We start from the raw sequence: 26178 nt of genomic DNA on the forward strand, positions 1-26178 counted from the left end.
CTTGGAGAACAAATTAGGGGCTTGGGGAAAGCCAATCTCAAACTGCTGAAACCCCTGCAAAAAGAGGGATCGGTTGGGAGCAGTGTAGGAAAAAATGAAACACTGTGTCTGAAGCCAAACAGAAGGAGCACTGTGCAGACACCCCAGGGGTAATATGGTATTCAAAATGATTGGTTGTTGTGATGCTATGCAGTACCCTTTTGTTAAGGTTCCTTCCCCACTCCGAACTCTAGGGACCTGCATGAGAACCTCTAAGCTTAACTACCATCCTAGATCTGGTTTTGTTGCCACTACCCAAATTATTTGAGTCATTTGGGAAACTCTGTCTACCTCCCTCTCCCCCCCCCCCCCCCGAATATCTTCCTCACAAGTACTATAACCCTTCCCTGGGTAGCCTTGAGAGACTTTTTCACCAGTTTTCTGGTGGACACCGATCCAAACCCTTGGATCGTAAAACAAGGAGAAATTAACCATTCCCCCTCCTTTCCCCCACCAATTCCTGGTGAGTCCAGATCCAACTCCCTTGGATCTTAAAACAAGGAAAAATTAATCAGGTTCTTAAAAAGAAGGCTTTTAATTAAAGAAAGAAAGGTAAAAATCATTTCTGTAAAATCAGGATGGAAAATAACTTTACAGGGTAATCAGATTTAAAGCGCCCAGAGGAACCGCCTCTAGCCTTAGGTTTAAAGTTACAGCAAACAGAGGTAAACCCTCTAGCTAAAGGAACATTTACAAGTTGAGAAAACAAAGCTAAAACTAACACGCCTTGCCTGGCTGTTAGTTACAAGTTTGAAATATGAGCGACTTGTTCAGAAAGATTTGGAGAGCATGGATTGATGTCCGGTTCCTCTTAGTGCCAAGAGCGAACAACCCCCAAAACAAAGAGCACAAACAAATGCTTTCCCCTTATCTTGTCAAGATTTGAAAGTATCTTGTCCCCTTATTGGTCCTTTGGGTCAGGTGTCAGCCAGATTACCTGAGATTCTTAACCCTTTACAGGTAAAAGGATTTTGGTGTCTCTGACCAGGAGGGATTTTATAGTATTGTACACAAGAGGGTTGTTAAGCAGTACCCTCCACTGCAAGTCACTGGAGCGCTTAAGAAGAGGATTGTAGAACATCCTCCAAACTGGGGTCATAGTCACCCGGAGACAGGCATCCTCCAGGTTGTATCAGAGAGATGAGAGGGTGGCATAATGTTGCACCTTGACACACATACCATAGAGCTGCTTCTTAGTCATGGTTGCAAAAGGAACATGCATCAGACCTTTCCAGGAGAACAATCTGCCTGGTTGCACAAGGATGTCATCCACAGAAGGAGAGACAGCTAGTAAGAGAATACAGGATTGTACCCCCTGAAAAGAACAATCGCTGCTAAAACTTTCTGCAAATACTGAGCAGCCCACTGAGGGAGCGCCACCTGGAATTCAAAGAGGACCTTTTTACCAATCTGCTGGGGCTTCAGGTGATCAGGCTGAGGCCGCAGGATCTTTAGGGGAGGAAATGAAGGAGCACGCCAAGTGATTAGTTTTAAAGCTTTATTAATCAAATAATGGGTGAGTGCTGGGTGCGCCCCACATCACTCGGAGGAAGGAAGAAAGCTTTAGGGCCCGAGCCTAGCCCACTTTCATACTCTCACACACACAACACAAGGCTGGCCAAGCCTGGGTGTAACGTAAGAAGAAGATGGGGAAGGGTAGATGAGAATTCTGTCCTGTGCGCAGGCCATCTAGGATCTGCTGTTGATCTCTGACTTGCTTCAGCTCTTGGGAGGGTTTTAAGCCCTGGTTTCTTCTGGGGGCGTTTTCATCTAGGGACCTTCCCTCTCCGTGCTCTCGGTACCAGACTGAACTGGTCTTCCGCAGTCTCTTAGTTTCCCCAAAACACACTGGCTTCAGGGTCGCAAGGCTGTTGTTTTCAACTCACTGGCCTTCACAATCTGTCTAGTTTTGCAACCTTGTCAGATCTGTCTAGTTCAGTTCTCTTTTCTCACAAGCTTCTGGCTGTTTGGCAGCAGGGAGCTTGTTTGTGTGCGTTGGCCTTGGGCTGCAGTTTCGTTCCTTATCTTCGAGCCTAGCTGGATCGTCGAGTTAACCCGTTCCTTTCTCCTTTCCTCCCTCTCGGCCTCTTGCGACCTGCAAAGGAATCTTTCATGCCACACTCGCACCTTCAACCCTTCCCAAGATCCTTTCCCATGTAAATATAAGTGTTAGCAATATATAATGCCATGGGGTCCATTTTTATTGTGACTCTGACAATCTTATCCAAAAACCAACAGACTAGAGTTTGGTCTGAACAGCAAGAGCTGTCACCTGTTTCCAGCTTGACCAACTAAGAACAATCGGGGGGAACAGCTTGGTCAACTCAGCCTGAATAAAGGCAGAAAACAGGCTTCTGGAGGAGAGAGCTTCAGCAGAAAAAGCGGGTTTAAAAGCAGCTGCTCTTTTAAGAGCCATAAACTGGAAAATGGCTGGTCCAGTTGTGCACTTCGCAGAAGTCACTAGGCACAAAAAAGGCCATTTTAGAATGGAGGCAAATCTAGACTTCGTAATCAGTCAGATGCCAACAAAAGTATGTGAGAGTCATGCCCATCCTGTGAGCACGACATAGAGAGAGAAGCCCAGGGACTTTCAGGCCAGTGGGAATTCAGGGTATAGCAACTGCTGAACAGACCAGAGGCGAAAGGCTGCCACCCTGCTGACTAAATCAATGAGCCCCTGGCCCCTTTCCTCTAATGTCAGGAACAGTTAACCAGGTGCAACCAGTGGTGACTATTTTAAAAAATGGTTAATGTGCCTCTAAATCCAGTTCAAAGGGCACAGGGAAGGGTCTAGACATAGTAGCTGGTGCCACAACATTGAGGCCACAAGATAGTTGGCAATCAAAACCTGTCCCTGAAAAGAAAGTCCAGGAAGGAGCCAGCATCATTTCTGCAGGTGGTCTTACACCTTCTCCTCAGCCCCTTCTCAGTTCCTTAATGTATATTGTACAGATCTGAAAAAGATCCACAACACTTTAATCCCAGAGGTGCCCCATTGCTGTTGTTGGGTCAATGAAGGGGGACCACTACACTGCCAAGAGCCCAGTAAGATCAAATTGCTCTTAGCCCAGTTAATGTGGGCAGAAGATGTTCATATCTAGCCCTTAACATATTTGAAGACTTATCATGTCCCTTCTCAGCCTTCTCTTCTCTAAACTAATCATGTCCAAGTTTTTCAGCCTTTCCCCCTTGGTCATTATGACCGGGGTTCTAGTGAGGAGTTAGCTATGGTCACTCAATTAGGGTGAACTGCAAAGAATGGGGCAGCCAAACCCCAAAAAGCTAGTGGATATTCCAATACTTAAATTCATCAAGCCAGCATAAAACAGCTTCTTTATTACCGTACTGGTTACTCAGAAGTCCAAACAACAAGTTCCCTTAAAGTGATCCAGCCTCAGGCCTCCATCCAGGCCTGCAACCATCAAATATGATGAAAATTTCTGTAAATCTTATTTCATCCTATAAAAGAAAAGGTTCTGCCAATCCCAAAGGATCGGACACATTACCTCCAAGGTTAATGAATGCTTCAGATCTTACCCAAATACATTCTACAGCCAATTCTTATTAACTAAACTAAAATTTATTAAAAAACAAAAGAGCGAGAGTATGGTTAAAAGATCAATAGACATACAGACATGAGTTCAATTCATTTAGGTGCAGATTTATAGCAGAGATGGTGAGCTTTGTAGTTGCAAACAGTTCTTTCAGAAATAGTTCATAGTTCAGGGGTGGGCAAACTTTTTGGCCTGAGGGCCACATCTGGGTATGGGAATTGTATGGCGGGCCATAAATGCTCACAAAATTGGGGGTTGGGGTGCAGGAGGGGGTGAGGGCTCCGGCTGGGGGTGCAGGCTCCGGGGTGGGGCCAGAAATGAGGAGTTCAGGGTGTGGGGGAGGGGGGAGGGCTCCAGCTGAGGGTGCGGGCTCTGGGATGGGGCTGGGGATGAGGGGTTTGGGGTGCAGGAGGCTGCTTCAGGCTGGGACTGAGGGGTTCGGAGGGCAGGAGCGGGATCAGGGCTGGAGCAGGGGGATGGGTCGCAGGAGGACGTCAGGGTGCAGGCACCAGGCGGCGCTAATCTCAAGGAGCTCCTGGAGGCAGCGGCATGTCCCCCCTTGGCCACAGGAACTGCAGAGCCTGCTCTTGGGGCGGGGACAGCGTGCAGAGCCCCCTGGTTTCCCTATGCATAGGAGCCGCAGGAGGGACATGCAGTTGCTTCTGGGAGCCACGGCTCGTGCGGAGTGGGGCAAGCGCTGAACCCGCTCCCCGGCGGGAGCTCGAGGGCCTGATTAAAAGGTCTGACGGGCCGGATGCGGCCCCCAGGCCATAGTTTGCCCACCCCTGTCATAGTTTATAGTCCAATGTCCAAATATCACAATCAGGGCATACCAGCATAACTGGGACCTCAAACTTCCCCTGAAGAAGCTTAAGCAGATCTGAGATGACAGAATCAGGACCCAAGGATCTTTTATATAATTTCATGTCCTCTTTGACAAGTTGGGATTTCCTCGGGGAACAAAAGATAATTGGGATGGCTTTGAAGGAGGTCCATCACCAGTACTTAGCTATACGAATTAACATAAGGCCATTTGCTTTTTCCTCCACCATTCACAGTACATTTCAAAGAGATGAATACTGAGATATCCTGGGTTTACAATTCATTTAAATGATATCAGAATACAGCATAGCCAGGGACTGTTGGTTACATTGTCGATCCTACTCATACATATGTAAATACACAAAAACACAAACATTATCTCCCTCAATGTCTTTGGGGAGTTATTTATTTTGCAGAACATTTAACCCTTTCTAGCCATGCGTCACAGTCATGTTTTCTAAACTTCTTGTCATGCTTGTTACTCTTCTCTGTATTCACTCCAATTTTTTCTCATCTTTCCTAAAGTGTGGTGCCCAAAACTGGACACATTATTTCAGATGAGCCCTCACCAGTGCTGAATAGAGCAGATGTCTTACATACCACACTCTTGTTAATACATCTCAGAATGACATTTGCTTTTTTTGCCACAGCATCACATTGACTCATGTTCAGGTTGTGATCACTTACACCAGACTTGCCGTCCACCTTCAGAGTCGCAACCAGTTCCTCCCTGATAGTCAGAATTAGGTCTAAAATGGCTGCCCCCCGGTTACTTCCACCATCTGAAACAAGAAATTGTCCCCAACGCATTCCAAGAACTATTGCACATTTTGTGTTTTGCCATATTACTTCTCTAACAGATATCTGGGTAGTTAAAGTCCTACATTACTACCAGGTCATGTATTTTGGATATGTCTGTTGTTTTTCTAGAAATGCCTCATCCATCTCTTCCTTCTGATTTGATGGTCTGTAGTAGCTACCTGCCACAATATTGCCTCTGTTTTTTTCCCCTTTTATCTTCAGCCAGAGACTTTCAGCTGGTCTGCCTCTCACCTCCATCTGGACGTCAGAACAAGTTTATATGATCATGACGTACAATGTACCGCGTCATCCATTTTTTCCCTGTCTATCCTTCCTGAACAAACTATTCCCCACTATACCAGTATTCCAGTCATGAGCTCTATCCCACCAAGTCTCTGTGGTGCCAATTATATTTTTAGCTTGTGTACTAGGACTTCCAGTTCTTCCTGTTTATTCTGTGTACTCCTTGCAAGTGTATGTAGACATCAAAGATGTTGAGCAGATTCCTCCACTGTTTTTTCATGCTACTCTTATGATCCTATTGTAATTTTCCATATCTCCCCGTTTTCCTGCCCTCTGTCAAGGTTACCTTTTTTAATATTTCTCTTTGGGCTTTTGTCACCTGCCCCCTTTGAACCTAGTTTAAAGCCCTCCTCACTAGGTTGGCGAGTTGGTGTCCCAAGATGCTCTTCCCCTTCATCAGGTGGACACCATCTCTTCCCAGCTGCCCTCTCTCAGCATTTCATGGTCAAGGAAACCAAAGTCCTGTCAACATTGTTTGCACTACCATACATTCAGCTCCAGGATGTCTGTCCCTGCCTGGGTGCTTACCTTCAACCATCAGGATGGATGAGAACGCCACTTGCACCCCCAGCTCCTTCACCCTTCACTACTGATCTGCTCAGAGTCATACCTGGAAGTATCACTAGTGCCCACATGGATGAGCAGCATGGGATAGTGGTCAGAGGGCTGGATGAGCCTTGGCAACCTTTCTGTAAAGTCTCATATACATGCTCCAAGTAGGAAGCACACCTCCTGGGATGTCAGGTCAGGTTGGGAAGTAGATGCCCCCATCTTCCTCAGAAGGGAGACTCTGACAGTCACCACAGTTTGTCTCCTCCTGTTGGTAGGGGTGGTGGCTGTGAGCCGCCCAGCCTTGGAGACAGGTGGCTCCTCTTCCACAACCATGGGGATCTGCTGCTTTCCTGCTGATGCCAGTACTACATACCACTTCTTAACCTTAATGGATGGGGGGCCTGGGTGGTGGGATTGGATCACTCTCTGCTGCGCAAGATGGCTAACAGCCAGTCTCCTCCCTGCAGAGCAGCTTCCTCCTCTGGTGCTGCTGTAGTCTTATCTGGTTGGCTAGCTTTCTCCATCCTGGATGTCTCCATGTTCATCCGGTCACTGAAGTCCTCATGCTCCTGGATGCTACTGGGATGAGCCATCTCCTCCTGTAGCTCTCTTGCCTGCTTCCTGAGGGACTCCACCACCAGAATGGTTCCACCTTCCTGGCCTTCTTCAACAGGGACATGCAGGTCACATTCCTAGCAACTCAAGACCAGGACCTGGGTAGAAACCTCCAGGGTCAGGATTCCTGGCTTGGTAGTGTCTCCACAGGTGCAGGCAGAGGAAGAGCTAGCAGTGGTGTAGGCAGTGTGCCATTTTCCTCCAACTGCAAGTTCTTCCTTGTAGAATACCTACAAATAGAAGAAAAAACTACCTCTCTTGTCTTCCTCTGCTGGCTTCTTCTTTAGTTTCCCAACTGCCTTTGTCTTACTAGCCACTGGGAGCCTGCATGCTTTTTAAAGACTCGCATACTTTAGTAGTCGCAGTTGATACGGGTGACTCGCTCCTTCTGACTCAGCCACCTCTAATCACTGGCTTGTTAAAAAAAACGGCACTGTTCTCATATCAAAGAGCCCTGTTTGAATTAAAGCGCTAACCCACCTAACTTGAAGGGCAATCTAGCCCAAACAGTCCACAACCAAGGCTCAATTTCAAATCCACCCAACATATCATTCCAGTATACCAGCCCAGAATCTTACTAAAATCCTTGATGGCAAATTCCCAGCACAGAAGAAAGCTCTTTTTTGCCTCTCAATGTTACATTCTCATAGAATTTCTAAAAGTGGCATATCACAATCATCAGTGGCTCATAGTTCCTAACTGAAAGCTAGATAAGTTACTCCAGGTATCTCAAGTTTATTTTTGGAAGATCTGAAATTCACTTTCATTCTATTTCTTATCTCTCAATTTTTTCCTAATTGTTATAACTTCAGTAAAGGCGATATTAAAATTGTAGACTATCTGAAGAGCTCCAACACTGGACTTCCAGAAGTATAAGGTGGCGCTCAAGAGTGATTCTTTTCAAAGAGAAATTTGTATTTAACTACAAATTGGAAACATGTTCCCTGAACTGTGCTCTGTGATTTTTAGAGTGAAGCATCTGAATCCTCACTTTCAATATGGGGAGGAGAGAGAGGGCACCAGTTACTTAACTATCTGCCACTGCAGCCCCTGGAGAAGCTTGGCAGTTTGCTACCAGCATTCTGGCTAGCTGCTGTCTCTTCCCTGCTGCCGTTGTTCAGTAGTACCACTGCTGGCAGCTTGCTGTATTGCAGAGAAGAGGAAAAGGAAGAGAGAGTATCTCTGGCTGCTCCCTTATCTGTTTCCTCATCCTCTGTGCTGTGGGAACCTGAGGGAAAGAAGGAGAGGAGCTTAAATGGCTCTGCCCTACCCTATGGAGATAGCTAAAGAATCTGTTTTGGCCCCTTGTCCTTTTTGAAATAATATATTCAGCCCTCAGTCTGAAAAATTTGGAAACAATTGCCTTACACTCCCATTATATTCAGTTTCTTAGTAAGTGAACACCAAAATGATTAAATGCATCTTTGGAAAAGTTCAGATATAGTCCATGAAGAAAGGATATTCTTCTGGTTAAAGCACCGGACTGGGACTCATGAGACCTGTGTTCTATTCTTAGATTTGCAGTTAACGTGTATGTGACATTGGACAAATGTCTTACCCTGTCTCTGCCTCAAATTTTTCATCTGCAGAAGGAAGATATTTACATAGGTTGTTATAAGTCTAAATTAAAGCCTGTAAGATGCCTTGGAATCCTCTACTGGAAGGTGCTTTATGAGGGCTAAGTATTTTCAGTGACAGGGTCTGTAATTATTGTAAAACTGCTCAGCTTGTTTTGAATTAAAATGCTGTAACCTCCTACCCCCAACAACACTAAGCTCCTGGAGACTCATTCAGAGAGATTGGGGAGGCAGCTTTTGGAAGTGTTCCAACTTCCTAGAACACTTGGCAGTACCTATTCTGTGTACAACACAAAATTTGCTGAGCAACTGTTGGCCCTGCCTGCAAATAGGAAGTACTGGGCTTGCAAAATAAGTACAATTCAGGTAACATTTAAAAAATGTGGTTTAGCCAATGGCCAGTTTAAATAATTTTTAGGGCTTTTGGATTTTATGAGTGTTGCAGGAAAGGAAGATAGGGTAAAAAAAAACACTATATTGATAGTTTAGGAAGAACAGTTTAAATCAAGGCGATAGTTGATTTAAATCACTTGATTATTTTTAAGATTTAAATGAGGTTAAAACGTTGTCAAACTTTAAAATTTGTTTTAATTTTAGATTAAAATGTATAATGAACTCCGTTCTAAATGATGACTTTTTAAGGTGTCACTATTGGTAGGTAGGGTGTTTTACTTATATTTTGCAAAACTGCTGGAGGAACAAATCAAAATATTGAAAATTAAGCCTTTGAACCTGAACTGCTCATATGCTTAAATTCAAGCATGTGAATAAATGTTTGCAGCATCTGGGACTAAAATTGTATTTTTATTAAAAACTCCTCTATTATCTAATATTTGTGACTTCAACCCAAACAGCTTTGATATTAACAAGGAGAGATTTTTCTACAGTGGTCCCTGTATGTATCTCATTGTGTGTGTGCGTGTGCTCCATGCACCCAGATGAATTCTTGCATGCACCCTTGCTCTCCTCATGCCTCAAACTGAGGGTATAAAGGACAGAGCAGACACGCCATCTCTCTAGTTCCTTCTTCCCACCATATGGCCTGGGTCAGAACCTCCACTGTCTAGAGCTGCTGCTTCATCGTTATTCTTCAATCTGTAAATATTTCAAAGTTTTCTGTTAGTGCTTTTGTGTATAGCTCTTAATAGTTTTAACAATTTTAGTATGCTTGTAGTTTAACAGAGTTTTTCTAATTACATAGATTCCCTGCCTTGGGGGGTCACCCTTCCTCCCCCATATTCTATTACAGGTATTGGACTAAGCCCAGAACTCTGAGCTTCAAAAACTGTTTCCTGCCCTCTTTCCTTTCAGTTAGCAACAACCATCATCACTGCCTTTACTGTTTCAGGGAGGCACACATCTTGGGTAGGTGCAATATCTGGTCTTTCCCTAGCTGTACCCATGGGGTGTGGGAACTGTGGCTTAGAAACACCTCATGAAGAAGGCCACGAAGCTGTGGTTGGACCCAAACTGAGGGACTCTCCCTTCCTCCCCTCACCCGTACATCTGCCTGAATCAATATGGAGGACACCTTCTGTCACGAGGTCCGACTTCGATGTGAGGGAATCCATACCCACAGACCCTCAATCAGGGTCTCATCAGGAGAGCAGGAAATGCTCTCACAAGCTTAAAAGCAGGTCTTCCTCTAAGACTGCTTCGAAGGCGACTGATGCATCTCTGCCTAAACCAAGCAAGCCTGTTTCCTCAGTCCCTAAGGACTTAGAATGTCCTAAGTCCCAGGGCCATGACACAGAAGCCCATGAACCAGGAGTCTATCAGTACTGCACCCCGTATCAACAACATCAATTCCACTGGTATGATCCAAGCTGAAACATTGAGATCCTTTGGTTCCAGCAAGAAATACACAACAGTAGTCTCAATCACTGATGGTACCGTCGCTGTCTCACGTACCACCAACACCAACACGTTCCTTCCTCTGATCCTGTCAGCACAAGTGGATCAGACCTCTTATACTCCAGGGAGGACAGAGACACATACAACACCAGAAGACCTTTTTGCTGTTCCTGAGCCTCAATTTCCCCCATCATCGGGACCTTCTCTCACTAGGAAGATCTTAGCTCCACCAGGAGATGTTGGCCGTGACACAAGTCTATACCCTCTTCCATTTACCAGCCTAGCTTTTCCTCCATCGGCACCATCAGTACCACTAATGGATCCAGGCCCAATTTTTTCTTCCTTTGGAGAATCCCACCACCAGAGGAACCATCATCTCTTCCTCCAAGAAATACTAGCTCAGACAAGTGATTCAGAATCTCCCAGTACCAACCTGCACGTTGGCATTTACCTTGGGATCAAGAGTGACTTACACACACACCCTCATGGTCCCTGCCTTGGGGACCTCCACAGCCCTCTCCTGACCCAGCTTTCTGACCATACTGGGGCTCATGGGACCCATATGCAAGAGATGCAGAGCTTATACATTCTTCTAGGGAATCACTCTACTTTTCTCCTCTAAGGATACAGCCAGAGCTGGTTCCGTCAGTACAAACAAGATTGTCGTCTTCATCTCACAATGAAGCAGTCACCATACTGTCTCTGTCCTCTCCAGATGACTATAAACAGTTCCAAGAATTTTTGCACAGAGCGGCAGAAGAACTCCAGATCTCCCTAGAGCAGAGGTTCTTAAACTTCTTTGATTGTGCCCTCCTTATTTGTCTGTAGTAGTTTATGCCCCTCTTCCTCCTACCACACTAGTACATATACCAATATAAGCAGTGGCAGTGGAGCTTCATTTGAATTAGTTTTAGTTTTGGCTTCTTTGTTTTTTAGTTGAGTGGGGTTTTTTTTTCTGTTTCACGAATGAGCCAACGATCCATTGTAATAAGAGCTAACGCAAAACTGTGATTGTGTTCCACGCTTACAATTAAATGTGCATACTGTGTCATAAAAAATGGATTAACATATAGATGGCAACATGAGAATGGCCATACTGGGTCAGACCAATGGTCCATCTAGCCCAATATGCCGTCTTCCAACAGTGGCCAATGCCAGGTGCTTCAGAGGGAATGAACAGAAAGGTAATCATCAAGTGATCCATTCTTTGTCACCCATTCCCAGCTTCTAGCAAATAGAGGTTAGGGACACTTCGGAGCATCGTTTGCATCCCTGCCCATCCTGGCTTATAGCCATTGATAGACCTATCCTCCCTGAACTTACCTAGTTCTTTTTTTAACCCTGTTATAGTCTTGGGCTTCACAGCATTCTCTGGCAAAGAGTTCCACAAGTTGTCTGTCTGTGTGTTGTGTGAAGAAATACTTCCTTTTGTTTGTTTTAAACCTTCTTCCTACTAATTTCATTTGATGACCCTTAGTTCTTGTGTTAAATAACACTTCCTTATTTACTTTCTCCACACCATTCAGGATTTTATAGACCTCTATCATATTACCCCTTAGTCATCTCTTTTCCATGCTGAAACAACTTTGTATAATGCTATGCACACTTAACAGAAATCTGTCAAAATGCAAAGCACCATCTGAGGACCTGATATGTCTGGATGAATCAACTTTGCTAGTTATTCATTGCTGTGGGTAAAATGTGCACAGAAAGTTTTTTTCCTAAAGTTTCTCATGCCCGCCCTCCCCCAAATACATTCCATGCACCCTAGTTTGAGAACCTCTGCCCTAGAGGAGGTCCAGGGCCCTCAACACAAACTCTTGAATATACTGCAAACTACCGGATCCAGTCAAATAGCACTTCTAGTTAATGATGTTATTCTGCAACCTGCTAGAACAGTCTGGCATACATAAGGCACATGTGCACCTACCCCCTCAAAGAGGGCAGAAAAACATTATTTTGTTCTAGCACAGGGGAAGGAATTTCTTTTTACCCATTCCAGACCTAGCTTTCTGTCATGAAGGCTGCCATGGAGAGATCTACAGAACAACATCCAAAATCTATTCCTTCTGACAGGGAGGCTAAATAGGCTTATTGGGAAGGAAGATCTTCACATCCACTAGACTTCAGTTCAGAATAGCAAACTATCAAGGGCTGTTGGCTAAGTATGACTATCTGAACTATTCCAAGTTCACAAACTTTGTAGACAAGGTGCCACAGCAAGACAGAACTCAGTTCCAAGATTTATTGAAGAAAATAAGCTGGTGGCCAGAACCCCACTTCAATCAGCTGTTAATGCAGCAGACACATCATCAAGGTCAGTGGTAACAGCCATTCTAACGTACCATGAGTCAGTGGCTACAGGCTTTGGGATTTCCCAGGGAGGTCCAAAACACCATAGAGAACTTGCCCTTTGATGAAGCCCACTTTTTCAATGAGAAGACAGATGAGGTGGGGTGAAAGTAACCGGGGGGCGGCCATTTTAGACTTGATTCTGACTATCAGGGAGGAACTGGTTGCAACTCTGAAGGTGGACGGCAAGTCTGGTGAAAGTGATCACAACCTGAACATGAGTCAGTGTGATGCTGTGGCAAAAAAAGCAAATGTCATTCCCAGGCAGGAAAGTTTTTAAGAACAGGTTAGACAAACAGCTGTCAGAAATGGTGGTAGTACAGGGGACTGGGCTACATGACCTCTCAAGGTCCAGTCCAGTCCTGCACTTTTATGATCTGTGTAAATACAAGAAATCTAGTTTAAATTTAAAAAAACTGCACCTTTTAAAATATTGTTTCCACCACAGTGATGATTTTTGTATGCATAAAAATAATGATTAAATTGTGGTGTTAACGTTTCTTTTCAGCCATGTGAAATAGAGCTCTTGAATTACCAGCAGTTTTAAAAATAACATTGCTTAGCTATTTTTCTTCACCTAACTTGTCTTTCAAAGAAGTTAGAAGTGGAAAAAATCTGGTAGGTCTCCTAAACCAATCTCCTGTCAATGAAGAATTATGTCATAGTCTCCATCTTGTAGAAGTGCAAGCATCCAAGCTGGTAAAGGTGCAAGTAAGGACTGTTGTACTGCGGTGGAGGGGTAATTGGGCCCAGCTGGGGGCACACTTACTCCCAGCACCCACTGGACTCAGAACTGTGCAAGGAGACACACCCACCCCCACACACAAGCACACATTCTGGGGGCCCTTGGACTCAGGCAGAATCTCCCCCAACCATGTGCATTAAAAAGAGGCAGTCAGAGTCTGCAGCCAATATGGGCAGAAACAGCCACAAGCATACCATTGGTTTGGAGAACATTCTGTTGTTTTGACTGGCCTTTCTCTGCCCTGTGCTAATTGGCAGTTTCATCCAACCTTACCTCACCATCCTTTTATCTCATCTTCATTCCACACCTGTCCACACCAGGGTAACTCTTCACACCTGTCCTGTCCCCCTCACCTTTTTCCCTTTCATTTTCTTTCCATTTAGCTAATCCCATCCTAACTAAACTTTCTCCTAAAAAAAAGCCATGGAACTAACATGACATTTGCCACCATCACATTGTTCCCTTAGTATGTTCTAAACATTTCCCCAACGTGTGTCTGCCTTGTCTGTTTAGATTGCAAGCTCTTTGGGGGCAGGGAGTGTCTTTTTGTTCTGTTAGTACAGCACCTAGCACAATGGGGTCCTAGTCCATGATGAGGGCTCCTAGGCGCTACAATAATACAAATAATTTTGCATGGAAGGATGAGATTTTTATCAGCAAATGTCAGTTAACATTGATTTTACCATACACAGACAAAACAATAAAAATATTTCCATTGGTGATAATTGAAATTCACAATTGAATAATTTCACTGTAGCAACTACAAGTAAGGCTGCGAGTCTGTCATGGAGGTCATGGAAGTCATGGATTCTGGGACTTTCCGGGACTTCTACAGCATCTGGTGTGGCTAGTCCGGGAGCCGCTTGAGTGGCTCCCGGACCAGCTGCATTGACCGCTGCATTGACCACTGTTGAGGCAGTCTTGGGCCACCATGCACCTCCCCCCAGCAGCAGCAGGAGTTTGGGTGTGGGAGAGGGCTCAAGGCTGAGGCAGGGGGTTGGGCTTGGCGTGCGGGACGGGGTGAGGGCTCTAGATGGCGCTTACCTCGGAAGCAGCAACATGCCTCTCCCTCAGCTCCTAGGCAGAGACGTGGCCAGGTGACTGCGCGCTGCCTCTGCCTGCAGGCACCGCCCCCCACAGCTCCCATTGGCTGCAGTTCCCAGCCAATGGAAGCTGTGGAGCAGGTGCTCAGTGAATATTAGGGTTGGAAGGGACCTCAGGAGGTCATCTAGTCCAATCCCCTGCTCCAAGCAGGACCAATCCCCAATTATTTTTTTTGCCCTAGATCCCTAAATGGCCCCCTCAAGGCTTGAACACACAACCCTGGGTTTAGCAGGCCAATGCTCAAATCACTGAGCTAGGGGCAGAGTGCGGAGCCCCTCTGGCCGCAACTCCAATTCTGCCTAGGGGACATGCCCGCTGCTTCCGGGAGCCAGGTAGGGAGCCTGCCTGCCCCGCCAGCCCTCCTCTCCCCCCACCAGCAGCAGTGAGGGTCCCGGGCTGCACATCACCGCCCATCCCACCCCCAGCACCCACGGTGCCCCCAGGCCACCTCCTGCCCCAGAGCACCCAAGTTTTAGTCCGGGTATATAGTACAAGTCATGGACAGGTCACGGGTCATGAATTTTTGTTTACTGCCCGTGACCTGTCTATAACTTTTACTAAAAATACCCCTGACTAACACGTAGCCTAATACTTACATCGAAAAGTAATGTTAGGAAAGTTTTTAGTTAATTTTAGCTTCTTAAAGTCTTATCCTTTTATGTAGTGTAACCTCCGATTGAAGTGAGAGGGTGGCTCACCTTCATTTTCAGCTCCTTTTACAGACATTCAGGTTTCTATGTATTTATTTATTAATTGTTTTTCTGGAGTCTGTTCACAACTTTTAAATTATAAATATATTAAAAATTCTAAAATCTACCAATATGAATTTTTCTTTTAAATTTCTCTTCACACAAATTCCAAGCCACAGAATTTTTTCACAAAAATAAAATCCAAGACCCTCTATCCAATCATAGCACAGGACCTCACAGAATCATCCTTTAGTCTCAACCCCTCCACCTGTAGAGCTTATAACCTCACAAAATGCTTGCAAGAAAAGATGGGCTGGGCAGTATGCCCAGAAGGTTAACAAATCTGGCCTTTGGAGGGCCAAGATGGAATGTGTATTCCAGAGTCAAGGAACTGTCATGTGGAAAGCTTTGCTAGTAGCTCCTCTTGTTCAAATAGAGGGAACTCCAACTTGAGCACCTCAGCTGATTTAGACTGTGACATTATAGCCCTCAGAGAGATGACCCTTCCAGTGTTCAGTTCCTGAACTGGGGACAAAGTTGAGCCGTGTGGTATCCTGCAGGAGAGAGCTATTGAGTTGTCAGAACAATTGCTCAAAACCTTTCTTCTGGAAAAGAATGAAGGGAACCTCCCAAGCGACCCCATACATTCTCACTAGTGACAGCAAGTATCCCAGTAATTACCTTGCCATTGGTATCAAAGGTAGCTGACCGATCTAATAAAGTCAGTAAATGTTTTCTCTTCAACCACTGCGAGATCATCAGTCAGCACAAATGAATACAGTGAAAGGGATGGGCACCTGTAGAAGCAGCTGGAAACGAAGTTGCAAATATGACTAGTCAGTTCAGTAGTTCCATTTGGGAACTGCTGCCTTATAATAAATTTTCAACTGCTTTTGTGTTAAGCTTCGCTGTAAAGGTCTCAAGGGTCTACCACTTCCTGGAAGAGACTATTCCACAATGTGATAAATCTTATTCCTCAATTTTTTACTAATATTTTTACTCGGTTTTCCTTTTCCCTGTACCATACATCCTGAGTTTTAAAATATAGGATAATGCTTTTGGGGAGAAAGATGGAGGAAAAGTTGAGGGCAAAGGGAAGGAATAGAAGGTTTGAAGAATAGGAACTTAATGTTCTAAACATAGAAAACTTTTTAAAGAGAACCTGAGGCAGATTAGAATGTCAAAGTTGTTAATTAAAATCATTATTAGGATTTCTTACGGGTTCTGTTCTATTATCAGTGTCCACGTGCAACTCCTACTTACATTAAAAGAAAAGTTAAATGCATTTTTAACAAATCCATTCCTTCATTTCTTATAAACCTTAAATGATCGAAAGAGAACATTTAAAAAAATTAATTTACTTTTCATTATTTTTTCTTTTTGCATTAATGTCTCAGTGCTTTGACTGTAGATACTGCAAAGGGAGAGTTACTTATTTAAAATATTTCTATTAGAATATTTTTTTAAATCGTGGAAACACGTCTATTGGTCTTATGTTTATATTTTTTTCTATTTTAAAAAACCTACTATTTTGGAACTGAAATAAGCCTCATGCTTCAAGGTGTAAGTCAGTCCCCTAACCATTTGGGGTTCGTACACAGCTTTATTGAGGGGAGATTATCCTGTAACTGTGTTCTGCCGGATTTCTTGGAACTTCTTGAAACATCTGGTCCTGGCCACTGGTTTTGCTGGATAAGATGGACCACTAACATGATCTAGTATGGCAATTCCTGTGTTCCAAATACATAATATTTAGGTTATATGTTGTGATTTTATCAGTAGACTTCAGAAGACCAGAAATGCAAATATAATTATTTCAGTTTTACAGATAGGAAAACTGTGGCATAGACAGGTGAAGTGACATGCACAAAATCACACAGCGTGTCAGTGGCAGAGATGGCAATAGAATTTTGGTCTCTTGACTCTCAGTCCAGGTTTGTATTCATTGGACCACACAATCGTCCTTGTGTTTTTATTTTTTAAACCAAGATCTTTGGGCCAAATTTGACCTGATAATTTCCTTTTAAATAGAGTTCTGTGCATGTGGATGGAAGGCCAGACCCTTTAAATCCTAAAACTGAGTATTTTTTTTTAAAGTAGTCATGATGTACTGAAGCTTTTGGCTTGGACAGCTTTTGCTTAAAAATAAATTGTGTGTGGTTCATACCATATTTCTAACTCTTGACATTACACAACTGTGAAGCTGTTTGTTTTGTTTTAGTTGATTGTAGACTTGGTCTTCTCATACATAAATATACATTACATATTTATCAGTTTTCAGGACATCAATGATTAAAATATTGCCTGAAGTATAGAAAACTTAGAAATTATCAGAATGTCTGAATCTAATATTATCATGTCCCAGATATCTGGTGGTTATGACATCTTGTTGAAGACCTTTTGTCCCCCACAGTTCTTACGGTCCTGGAGTTAAAAATCTTAAGTCCAGCTTCATATATATGTTCTATTAGGGTCAGTTTGTTCAAATGTACTGCATCAGGATATCATCACAACCAAATGTCCATAAATAGGTCAGAGAGACAGTGGACCCAAGTTACCAGAGAGATCAAAGGTGACAGAGACAGCATCTTGTTAGCAACCAGTAGTGGCCAATTTGAATTTATCAGATCAAGACTTGAGTGGGAAGAAATACAGGGAGAGCTGTAGGAGAAAGAGGGACACCATCTTTTTCCGCCCCGATTATATTTCTTAAATATGTAACTCTGTTTCTGTATATGATAGCATTTAAAATAAACATATATAAATCGTAAAAATTTTCAAGCAAAATTAGGAGATAGAGAAATAAAAAATGACAAAAGAAAATATTAAACACCTAACATATTATGCATATAAAATATAGAGTATATGAGACTAATGTGAGGAGCTCAGCAGCTGGATAGTGATTTATTTTCTGCTATGAAGCTCATCCCCTAATAAACTGTTGTATTTCTGTTCATTTGTTTGCAAACTGAAGCCACCCACTGCATCATATATCCAGCTACAGAGCCAAAAGTTGGTGCATTCCCAGCTAGCAGAGTCTATCTTGGAATCAGAAGGCTAAATTAAAAATATGACTCTAAAATGGAATATATTTGGAAGCTTTGCTCCCTTAAATCCTAACCTTCTGTTGACTGACGTTATATGATCCAGAAGCAGATGCTGCTGCAGCTATTTGTTGATTTAGTTGCTATGGTGACATGATACATTCGTGTACAGCAGGAAGCTCACTGTACATTGGCTAATTTGATAGGAAGCAAGGCTTGAGGTAGGTATTGCTGACTATACTGATAATTGGTCATACCTTTAACATCCTGCCTCTACATGTGTTATGGGTGCACAGCTATAGAAAGAGATAAAGAGAGATACTTTAAGGAATGGAGTTTAGGCTAGGTTGCTCTGTTAAATAGAAAGAGGCCAATGTCTGGCACGTCAATGAAGATAACCTCAGTTTTTAGTGAATGGAACAGATTGGAACATCCGGAGTGGTGACTGTTGAATCTTCCTTCACCCTTTGTCAGTGTGGTAGCACCAGTTGAATGAGAGAAATAAAAGGATGCGAGCCACAGTAAGTCAAAGTGCTAAGGCTTTTGAATGGTTTACTAGATTAAGCATGTCAGTAACTAACATCTTGATTGGAGCTGTTAGCTGGTTTTCACAGTGGGAAAAAATTATTTGTTATATGTACGTGCCCTGATAACAGTGAGTGTAAACCATGGCTTTGCAAGGAGGTGTGTTTGTATTATGTTTTTTCCCCAAGATCAAACAAAGAAGCCAAATCTGGTTGTATTTCATCTTATCACGGACAAGACTGTTAAAGATGCACTATGCATTTTATAGAGGACTTGGCTGTATCACCCGTTAAGCAAGATAAGTGGAGCATTTAAAAAATCTTTACAGTTGGAATCACTAAGCACATTAGCTATAGCTTTGTTCTAATTTGTAAACTGTTTTAAAATTAATTTACATTTTCACTGTCTGCCTAAAATACTTCTAATTAATATTGCTGAGCTAATTACAATTGCAGCGTTTTTAGACAAAGCTGTACAGAGTACCATTTGTATATTGCTGCAGTTTTACTAGTATATTTAAAGATGATGCAATTTGAATACAAACTGTTTTCCATCATCTGTTCATTTCTGTTGACAACTGTTTGCCAGTTACTCAGCAGCTGTATTTATGAAATACTTAATATAGAGGCTTTCATATAAAAAAAAATTATGTAGCCCTTTTCTCCACTTTTGCAGTAAAACACCTAGGAGAGGAATGTTATTTCTGCTTTTGCAGATCTTGGTCATGACTGGGCTTTTTAAATTGTGGTTTCAGAGCTCTAGAGAAATATACTTGATCCATATTACCTTTAGCAGTTACAGCTAGTCAGCCTGTGGAAAGAAAAAAAAAAAGAGAGAGCTCTGCTTTTCAACAGCACAATGATTTTTTCCCATTTGTAATCAGTCCTATTAACAGTAGCTGTACCTCTTACCTTACTGTATCTTTCATTTGAATATCTCAGACCACAGAGCTGAGTTACATCAAAATATATTTCTTCACAGTATTGTCTGTGACTTCAGTCATAAATAAAGTTAATGTAATATAACAGAATATTTTCTGGTTTCTTCCCTTTAGTAAGAAATATTGTAATTTGTTGTTGCCCTATACCTATTCCACCACATATTCCAATAATTTTAATAGTGATGCCAAAATTTGAGTGTACACGTTACTATTAAAGACCACATTGTTTTGTCAGTGCCATTTATGTTTCTAGTGATAGATGTATCAGCTTTTCCATTACAGATTAATAACTTGCCTGTAAAAATTCATCCCAAGGTATAACTTGTTCCTAAAAACAAAAATTTTAAAATTTCTAAGAATGAATTAGGCTAGTTTTCTAAGGGAAATGTAGATTGTCTTCATGTCTGAACATCCCAAAACTGACTCATTCCCTCCCTCTCCCTCTCCCATATAAAAATAATTTCTACTTTGAAAATACCTCTTCCACCAAAACTAAAGTACAACTCTTCATGATTTGCTGTTCGCGTGATGACATAGGGTACTAGTTTGTGGACAGAACAGGGATTGCGCCAGCTATTCACATGTACAATTGTGTTATGAGCAAGACTGTAGGACATGAAATAAGGAGTAGTGATGTGTTTAGTTTGCTCAGACTTAGAGCCTGTATCCACAAACTATTAGTTTTCTCTTCAAAGCGTTGATGATCCTTTTGATTTTGGAGGGCTGTGTTAGATCAGGAATCTGACAGCCATGTCCCCTTTAATTGATACAAGTTCAAAAATATTTCCTATCTTTTGGGTTTTCCTTTTATCTTGTGCTCCAGTAAATATAAAGACATAATTTTTGAAAGTGAAATGTTGCTGATTGGAAATCAACAATGTAGATTGTCTTCAGAAGCCCAAGCTACCTTTAAAAGTTGTTACTCTGTTCTACACTAAGTACTTTATAAAAGCTTTTAACTGCAGATACAAGTGTCCATATATTTAGGTCCTTATCATATAATCACTTTCTGTCTGAGAGTCTTTGTATTTTAGATACATAGCCCATTGTACATTGTAAAAGATTTTGAAGATGCTGCTATGAATACCAAACCTGTAAACAAAATTTGGCTAAATCATAATTGGGTCCCTTGATATTTAAGTTTATGTTGGCTTAAGTTATTAGTCCTTAGTATGATCATCATATTTCAACTCTGCCCTTTTTAAAATAAACCTATCACAAAATAAGAGTTACCTAATAAAAACATAATTCAAATAATATTAAGACTCCAATTTAACCTCACAATGCAAGGAACTGTCTCTTCAATGCACCTTGTTGAGCCCATGAATTGCAGAGATCTCCTTAAATCAGGTGGATCTTCATATCACATGTACCGTTGTGCCTGGAGAAGGTTGGAGGTGTAGCCTTAACTGTGGTTCTGATTGCTTTTGACCATTTGAACATACATGAGTTTGTTGTGATACCTTTCCTGAGATAGTTGAATTCAAATTGCTTAGAGCTAACCTCTAAATCGGAATGAGATCTGTTAGTACACTGCATAGTGTGTATTTTTATTGTGTATTGTGTAGATTTTTTTCAAATATCTCTGCAGCTGCACAGGTGGTGGATATATATCTTCCTGCATGCTGATGGAGAGAAAAAAATGAGACATCACTTCCCCTTTTTAAAAAAAAAAGACAGTGGGTGGCTTAATTGTTTTTCCAGAGTCCATCAGTTGTCTTCCGCTCTTTTGGCTGGCTAGACTCTTGTTTTGACCCTTTGGGCCTGATTCAGAGAGCTCCCTCTGCACAGGGTACTCTGGGGAGCAAAAGAGAGAAAATGTATATGTTTTACTATGAAGTTTCCTATGCTAAGTAGTTAATCCTGACGAAGGATTGGGGAGATATTTTACCGAAGTAAAAAGGCTTGATTCACTATTGTCACTCCAGTTTTATCTCACTGGTAGATAAGATCAGCATTTTTAAAAATAACCCCAGAAAGAGGTTTAATCCCTACTTTCAGTGCAGTGTGAAATATGGAGTGATGCTGCCATAAAACTGGAATGACATGGTAAATCAATCTGTTTGCCTCTTCTTCCCCTTCCCACCCACCAAAGCCTGGATTAGCAACTTTTGGTATTGGATGCTTCATAGTAAAGTCTATACATTTTATTCTTTTTTGCTCACTGAAGTGCCCTGTGAGTAGCAGGGTTTTTCACCTCTTTAACTGACAGACAGTACTTTGTACAAAGAAGACTTGTGATTGTGGTTTATCCTATTTTTTCCTTAAGTGGCCAGGAGGCCAAGAGCATCTGAGAAAAAGTTGCCCCAACTTCTGAAGTTTACGTACCGTGCTGTGGTATCACCAATCTTATGTTGCTTTTAGGACTGTCAAGCGATTAAAAAAATGAATCGCGATAAATCGCACTGTTAAACAATAATAGAATACCATTTATTTAAATATTTTTGGATGTTTTCTACATTTTCAAATATATTGATTTCAGTTACAACACAGAATACAAAGTGTACAGTGCTCACTTTATATTTATTTTTTATTACAAATATTTGCACTGTAAATAAACAAATAGTATTTTTCAATTCACCTAATACAAGTACAGTAATGCAAACTCTTTATCATGGAAGTTGAACTTACAAATGTAGAATTATGTACAAAAAAACTGCATTCAAAAATAAAACAATGTAAAATTTTAGAGCCTGTAAGTCCACCCAGTCCTACTTCTTGTTAAGCCAATCGCTCGGACAAACAAGTTTGTTTACATTTTCAGGAGATAATACTGCCCAATTGTTGTTTACAGTGTCACCTGACAGTGAGAACAGGCATTCGCATGGCACTGTTGTAGCTGGAATCGCAAGATATTTACGTGCCAGATGCACTAAAGATTCATATGTCCCTTCATGCTTCAACTACCATTCCAGGGGACGTGCGTCCATGCTGATGACGGGTTCTGCTTGATAAGAATCAAAAGCACTGCGGAGCGACACATGTTCATTTTCATTATCTGAGTCAGATGCCACCAACACAAGGTTGATTTTTTTTGTTTTTGTGGTGGTTTGGGTTCTGTAGTTTCCGCATTGGCGTGTTGCTCTTTTAAGACTTCTGAAAACATGCTCTACACCTCGTCTCTCTCAGATTTTGGAAGGCACTTCAGATTCTTAAACCTTGGGTCGAGGGCTGTAGCTATCTTTAGAAATCTCACATTGGTACCTTCTTTGCATTTTGTCAAATCTCCAGTGAAAGTGTTCTAAAAATGAACAACATATGCTGGGTCATCATCCGAGATTGCTATAAAATGAAATATCTGGCAGAATGCGGGTAAAACAGAGCAGGGGACATACAACTCTCCCCCAAGGAGTTCAGGTACAAATTTAATTACCACATTATTTTTTTAACAAGCGTCATCAGCACGGAAACCTCCTCTGGAACGATGCCCGAAGCATGAAGGGGCATATGATTATTTAGGATGTCTGGCACATAAATACCTTGCAATGCAGCTTCAAAAGTGCCATGTGAATGCCTGTTCTCACTTTCTGGTGACATTGTAAATAAGAAGAGGGCAGCATGTAAATGTAAACAAACTTGTTTGTCTTAGCGATTTGCTGAACAAGAAGGAGGACTGAGTGGACGTGTAGGCTCTGAAGTTTTACATTGTTTTGTTTTTGAGTGCAGTTATGTAAAAAAAAATTTGTAAATTGCACTTTCACAACAGAGATTGCACTACATAACTTGTATGAGGTGAACTGAAAAATACTATTTCTTTTGTTTATCATTTTTACAGTGCAAATATTTGTAATCAAAAATAATATAGACTTTGATTTCAATTACAACACAGAATACAATATATATGAAAATGTAGAAAAACTTCCACAATATTTAATACATTTCAATTGGTATTCTATTGTTTAACAGTGCGATTAAAACTGTGATTAATCACGATTAATTTTTTTAACTCAAAAAAATTAATCGTGATTAATCGCATGAGTTAACTGCGATTAATCAACAACCCTAGTTGCTTTCTGAGCCTAGCAGCCTATTAATGAATGTGTCCTGTTGTAGGTATGGTGGATACTGAGGTAAAATTAAAAAACAACAAAAAGAACAGAGTATATTCTATGATTCCTTATTTTGACAGAATCTTTGTCTTGATCAAGCTAGTTCAGACATTTGGGTCTGTCCTAATATTGTTTTTGTCCTTTATTTCATGTAAACTACAGTGCAATATATCTGAGGTAAGGTAGTCTGTCTTTGGGTATGTCTTCATTGGCGACAAGGGTGTGATTTTCAGTTGTGTTAGCTCAGTTGATTTAACAGGGCTAAGAAGCAGACTGACATGTTTGAAGCTGGCTGTGGTCTGTGCTCCCCATCCTTACAAATGTGTGAGCTTAACACAACTAAAAAGTCCCATTAAGATGAAGGCTAACAGATTTGAAAAACCACAGCCTTTTTGCCCATCAAGACAGAGCATTTGAAGGGAATTTTAAGGCATGAATCAACACCATTTTCTGTCACTTGCACTATTCTATCTACAAAGCAATGCCATGGCCGTGCTGGGTAAGAGGAAGTAAATATTTTTACCAAGGCCTCTTATATAGAGATCTTTTTTCATCTGTCTCTGGCAGTCTTTATTCATGGTATGCTGTGTTAGGTCACTTCTAGTCCTGTCTGCAGATGATGAGCTTGGAGGAGCTTCTGGTCTCCAAAGCTCCTTTCTTACCACAACAATTCATTGGGTCAAGATGGTAACAACCCTGACCTAGGCAGATGTCCCTAGGCAGTGTTTCTCTACCTTTGCAGCCTCAGTCTCACACTTGCAGCATTGTTTTACTTTGTCCACTTTGTCCCTCAGGTCCATTTCTTTCATCTTCCAATTTGGTTAAGCATCCAAGAAATATTTACAGTGCTCTTTCAAATTGGAGTTATGGGTCAGATCCTGCTTTAAAAAACAAACTCGGAAAAAATAATCAACAAAAAACATGACAGCACCATCAGAGATCAAGGACATCCCAAAAGTCACCAAAGCATCCAATTCCTTCTTGTCCTGGTTTTGAGGAAATAAACTTTTTCCCTCAGGTGTCCTTTTTTTTGGGGGGGTGGGGGGGGTAATGGAGACCCCATACTTGAGTTTAAGTAATGTAGGAGAATTTTTAATGCTCTCTTAATGTGAAACATGTCTTCCTGTATATCTCCAGTTGTGTGACTCATCCAAAATTTATCTGCCGTGTTTTAAATTAACCCTGGCTATTGAAGTCCCTTCCTTTCTGTATTTTAATTAAGTAAAACTCCCCAAATGGACGGAGTCTCTCTCCATTGGAACTGTGATGGTAGGTTGATGTCAGCAAAATCAGAACTGAAAGTGAATTTAGCAGCATATTCTTAGAAATCTCATGGCTGAGAGATAAATTGAGCCAAACTCTTTCCACATTTTAGGCATTAATCCATATGAGGGCTAGTTTGATACTCAGCAGATGTCACAGTATGAGTTAGTGATACGTTTCTTGTATCTAAATATGCAATATGAATTGAGTAGCAAAGTGTCACTTTGTTCATTTGACACATAGAGCTAAGCAGGGAATCTGCTAAGGGGTTAGATGAGGGAGTTGAGAATTGGGGCCAAACTGAGGGTGCATTTACACCACAAATTAAGGTGTAATTCTAGCATAGTAGGCATATCTGGTATAGGCTAGCAACCCGAGTATATTCGCTGGGTCCCCAGTGGGCTTGTACTGGAGGCAGCTAGCCAGTGCTGAAATCTTTCCTTCCACATCTTCACTGCTTTTGTTACCCATGCAAGCTAAATTAAAAATAGTGCAGTTATGCCTACCTATGCTACAAATGCACCTTAATTTGAAGTGGAGAGGCACCCTTAGGAAGAGAAGACCAAGTTAAGAGGTTGCAAAGAACTCCTGACTAAAAGGAGAGTCAGCTAAGCTTGCATGTTATCAAATTACTAGATAAGTAATTTGCCATTATTTTGACTTCAAAATTACAGCTGAGGCACCATTAACACAGTAGAGGGACAGACTTGTTGCATTGCTCTTCAACCTATGATCAGAGGTCTGACACAGAAGATCCAACTAAACCATGCATTTACACATACATTATAATTACTATGTAATTTACTGTGGTGAATGGTGATAGATAAAGAATTTGAATATTTGAATTTATAATTTTTAAAATTGGTGTATTATGTGTGGGACACTGCTTAATATCAGATGGAGAGCAGTGAACGCCTGGTCATAGAACCTTGACATGGATGCTATTAAAGGGGCTGAGAGAGCCCTTCCCAACCAGGAGTGCGCATGTATGTCCACTATCATCAATTTATTTGTGACAATATTATGATGAAATGTTGGTAGAGGACAAAAAATTAAAGACTAGTAAATTCAATAAATGCACTTTGTAGGTATGAAATACTGATTTATCTAGCATGGAACCCAGTATTTAACTTCAATACAGCATTCAGCTCATTCCTTTCACTTCAGGTCACAATGTTCAATCCCACTCTGATTAGACATCCTAGCATGTGTGTCACCACACCCATGCAGCCCCTGTTGGAGCATAGAACTGATCTACTGAGGGTCAGGCAAGGAAGAAAGAGATTATCTTGAAGTTTAGATGTGTCAGGAGACCTGAGTTTCTATTCTAAACTCTGCTATAAACTTCCT

The 26178-nt window shown here is 41.7% G+C and overlaps 1 protein-coding gene across 8 annotated transcripts in view; it reads left to right on the forward strand.

The window, feature by feature from the left end:
• FNDC3A (fibronectin type III domain containing 3A) overlaps positions 1 to 26178 on the forward strand; it is a 195462-nt gene that overhangs the window by 36376 nt on the left and 132908 nt on the right. The window contains exon 1 of one of the 8 annotated variants that reach the window (XM_065581239.1): positions 18253 to 18272. The exons of 6 other annotated variants lie outside the window; for them this stretch is intronic. Coding sequence is in view for 1 of the 2 variants with exons in the window: in XM_005287139.5 (XP_005287196.1) it covers positions 18561 to 18572 (12 nt within the window). In the remaining variant the exon portion in view is untranslated. Of the gene's footprint in view, positions 1 to 18252; positions 18273 to 18299; positions 18573 to 26178 lie in introns of those variants that run through there. One more of the 8 variants, XM_005287139.5, reaches the window with a different exon arrangement.

Source organism: Chrysemys picta, chromosome 1 (genome assembly GCF_011386835.1).
Source record: "Chrysemys picta bellii isolate R12L10 chromosome 1, ASM1138683v2, whole genome shotgun sequence".
In the NCBI taxonomy this organism is placed as follows: domain Eukaryota; kingdom Metazoa; phylum Chordata; order Testudines; family Emydidae; genus Chrysemys; species Chrysemys picta.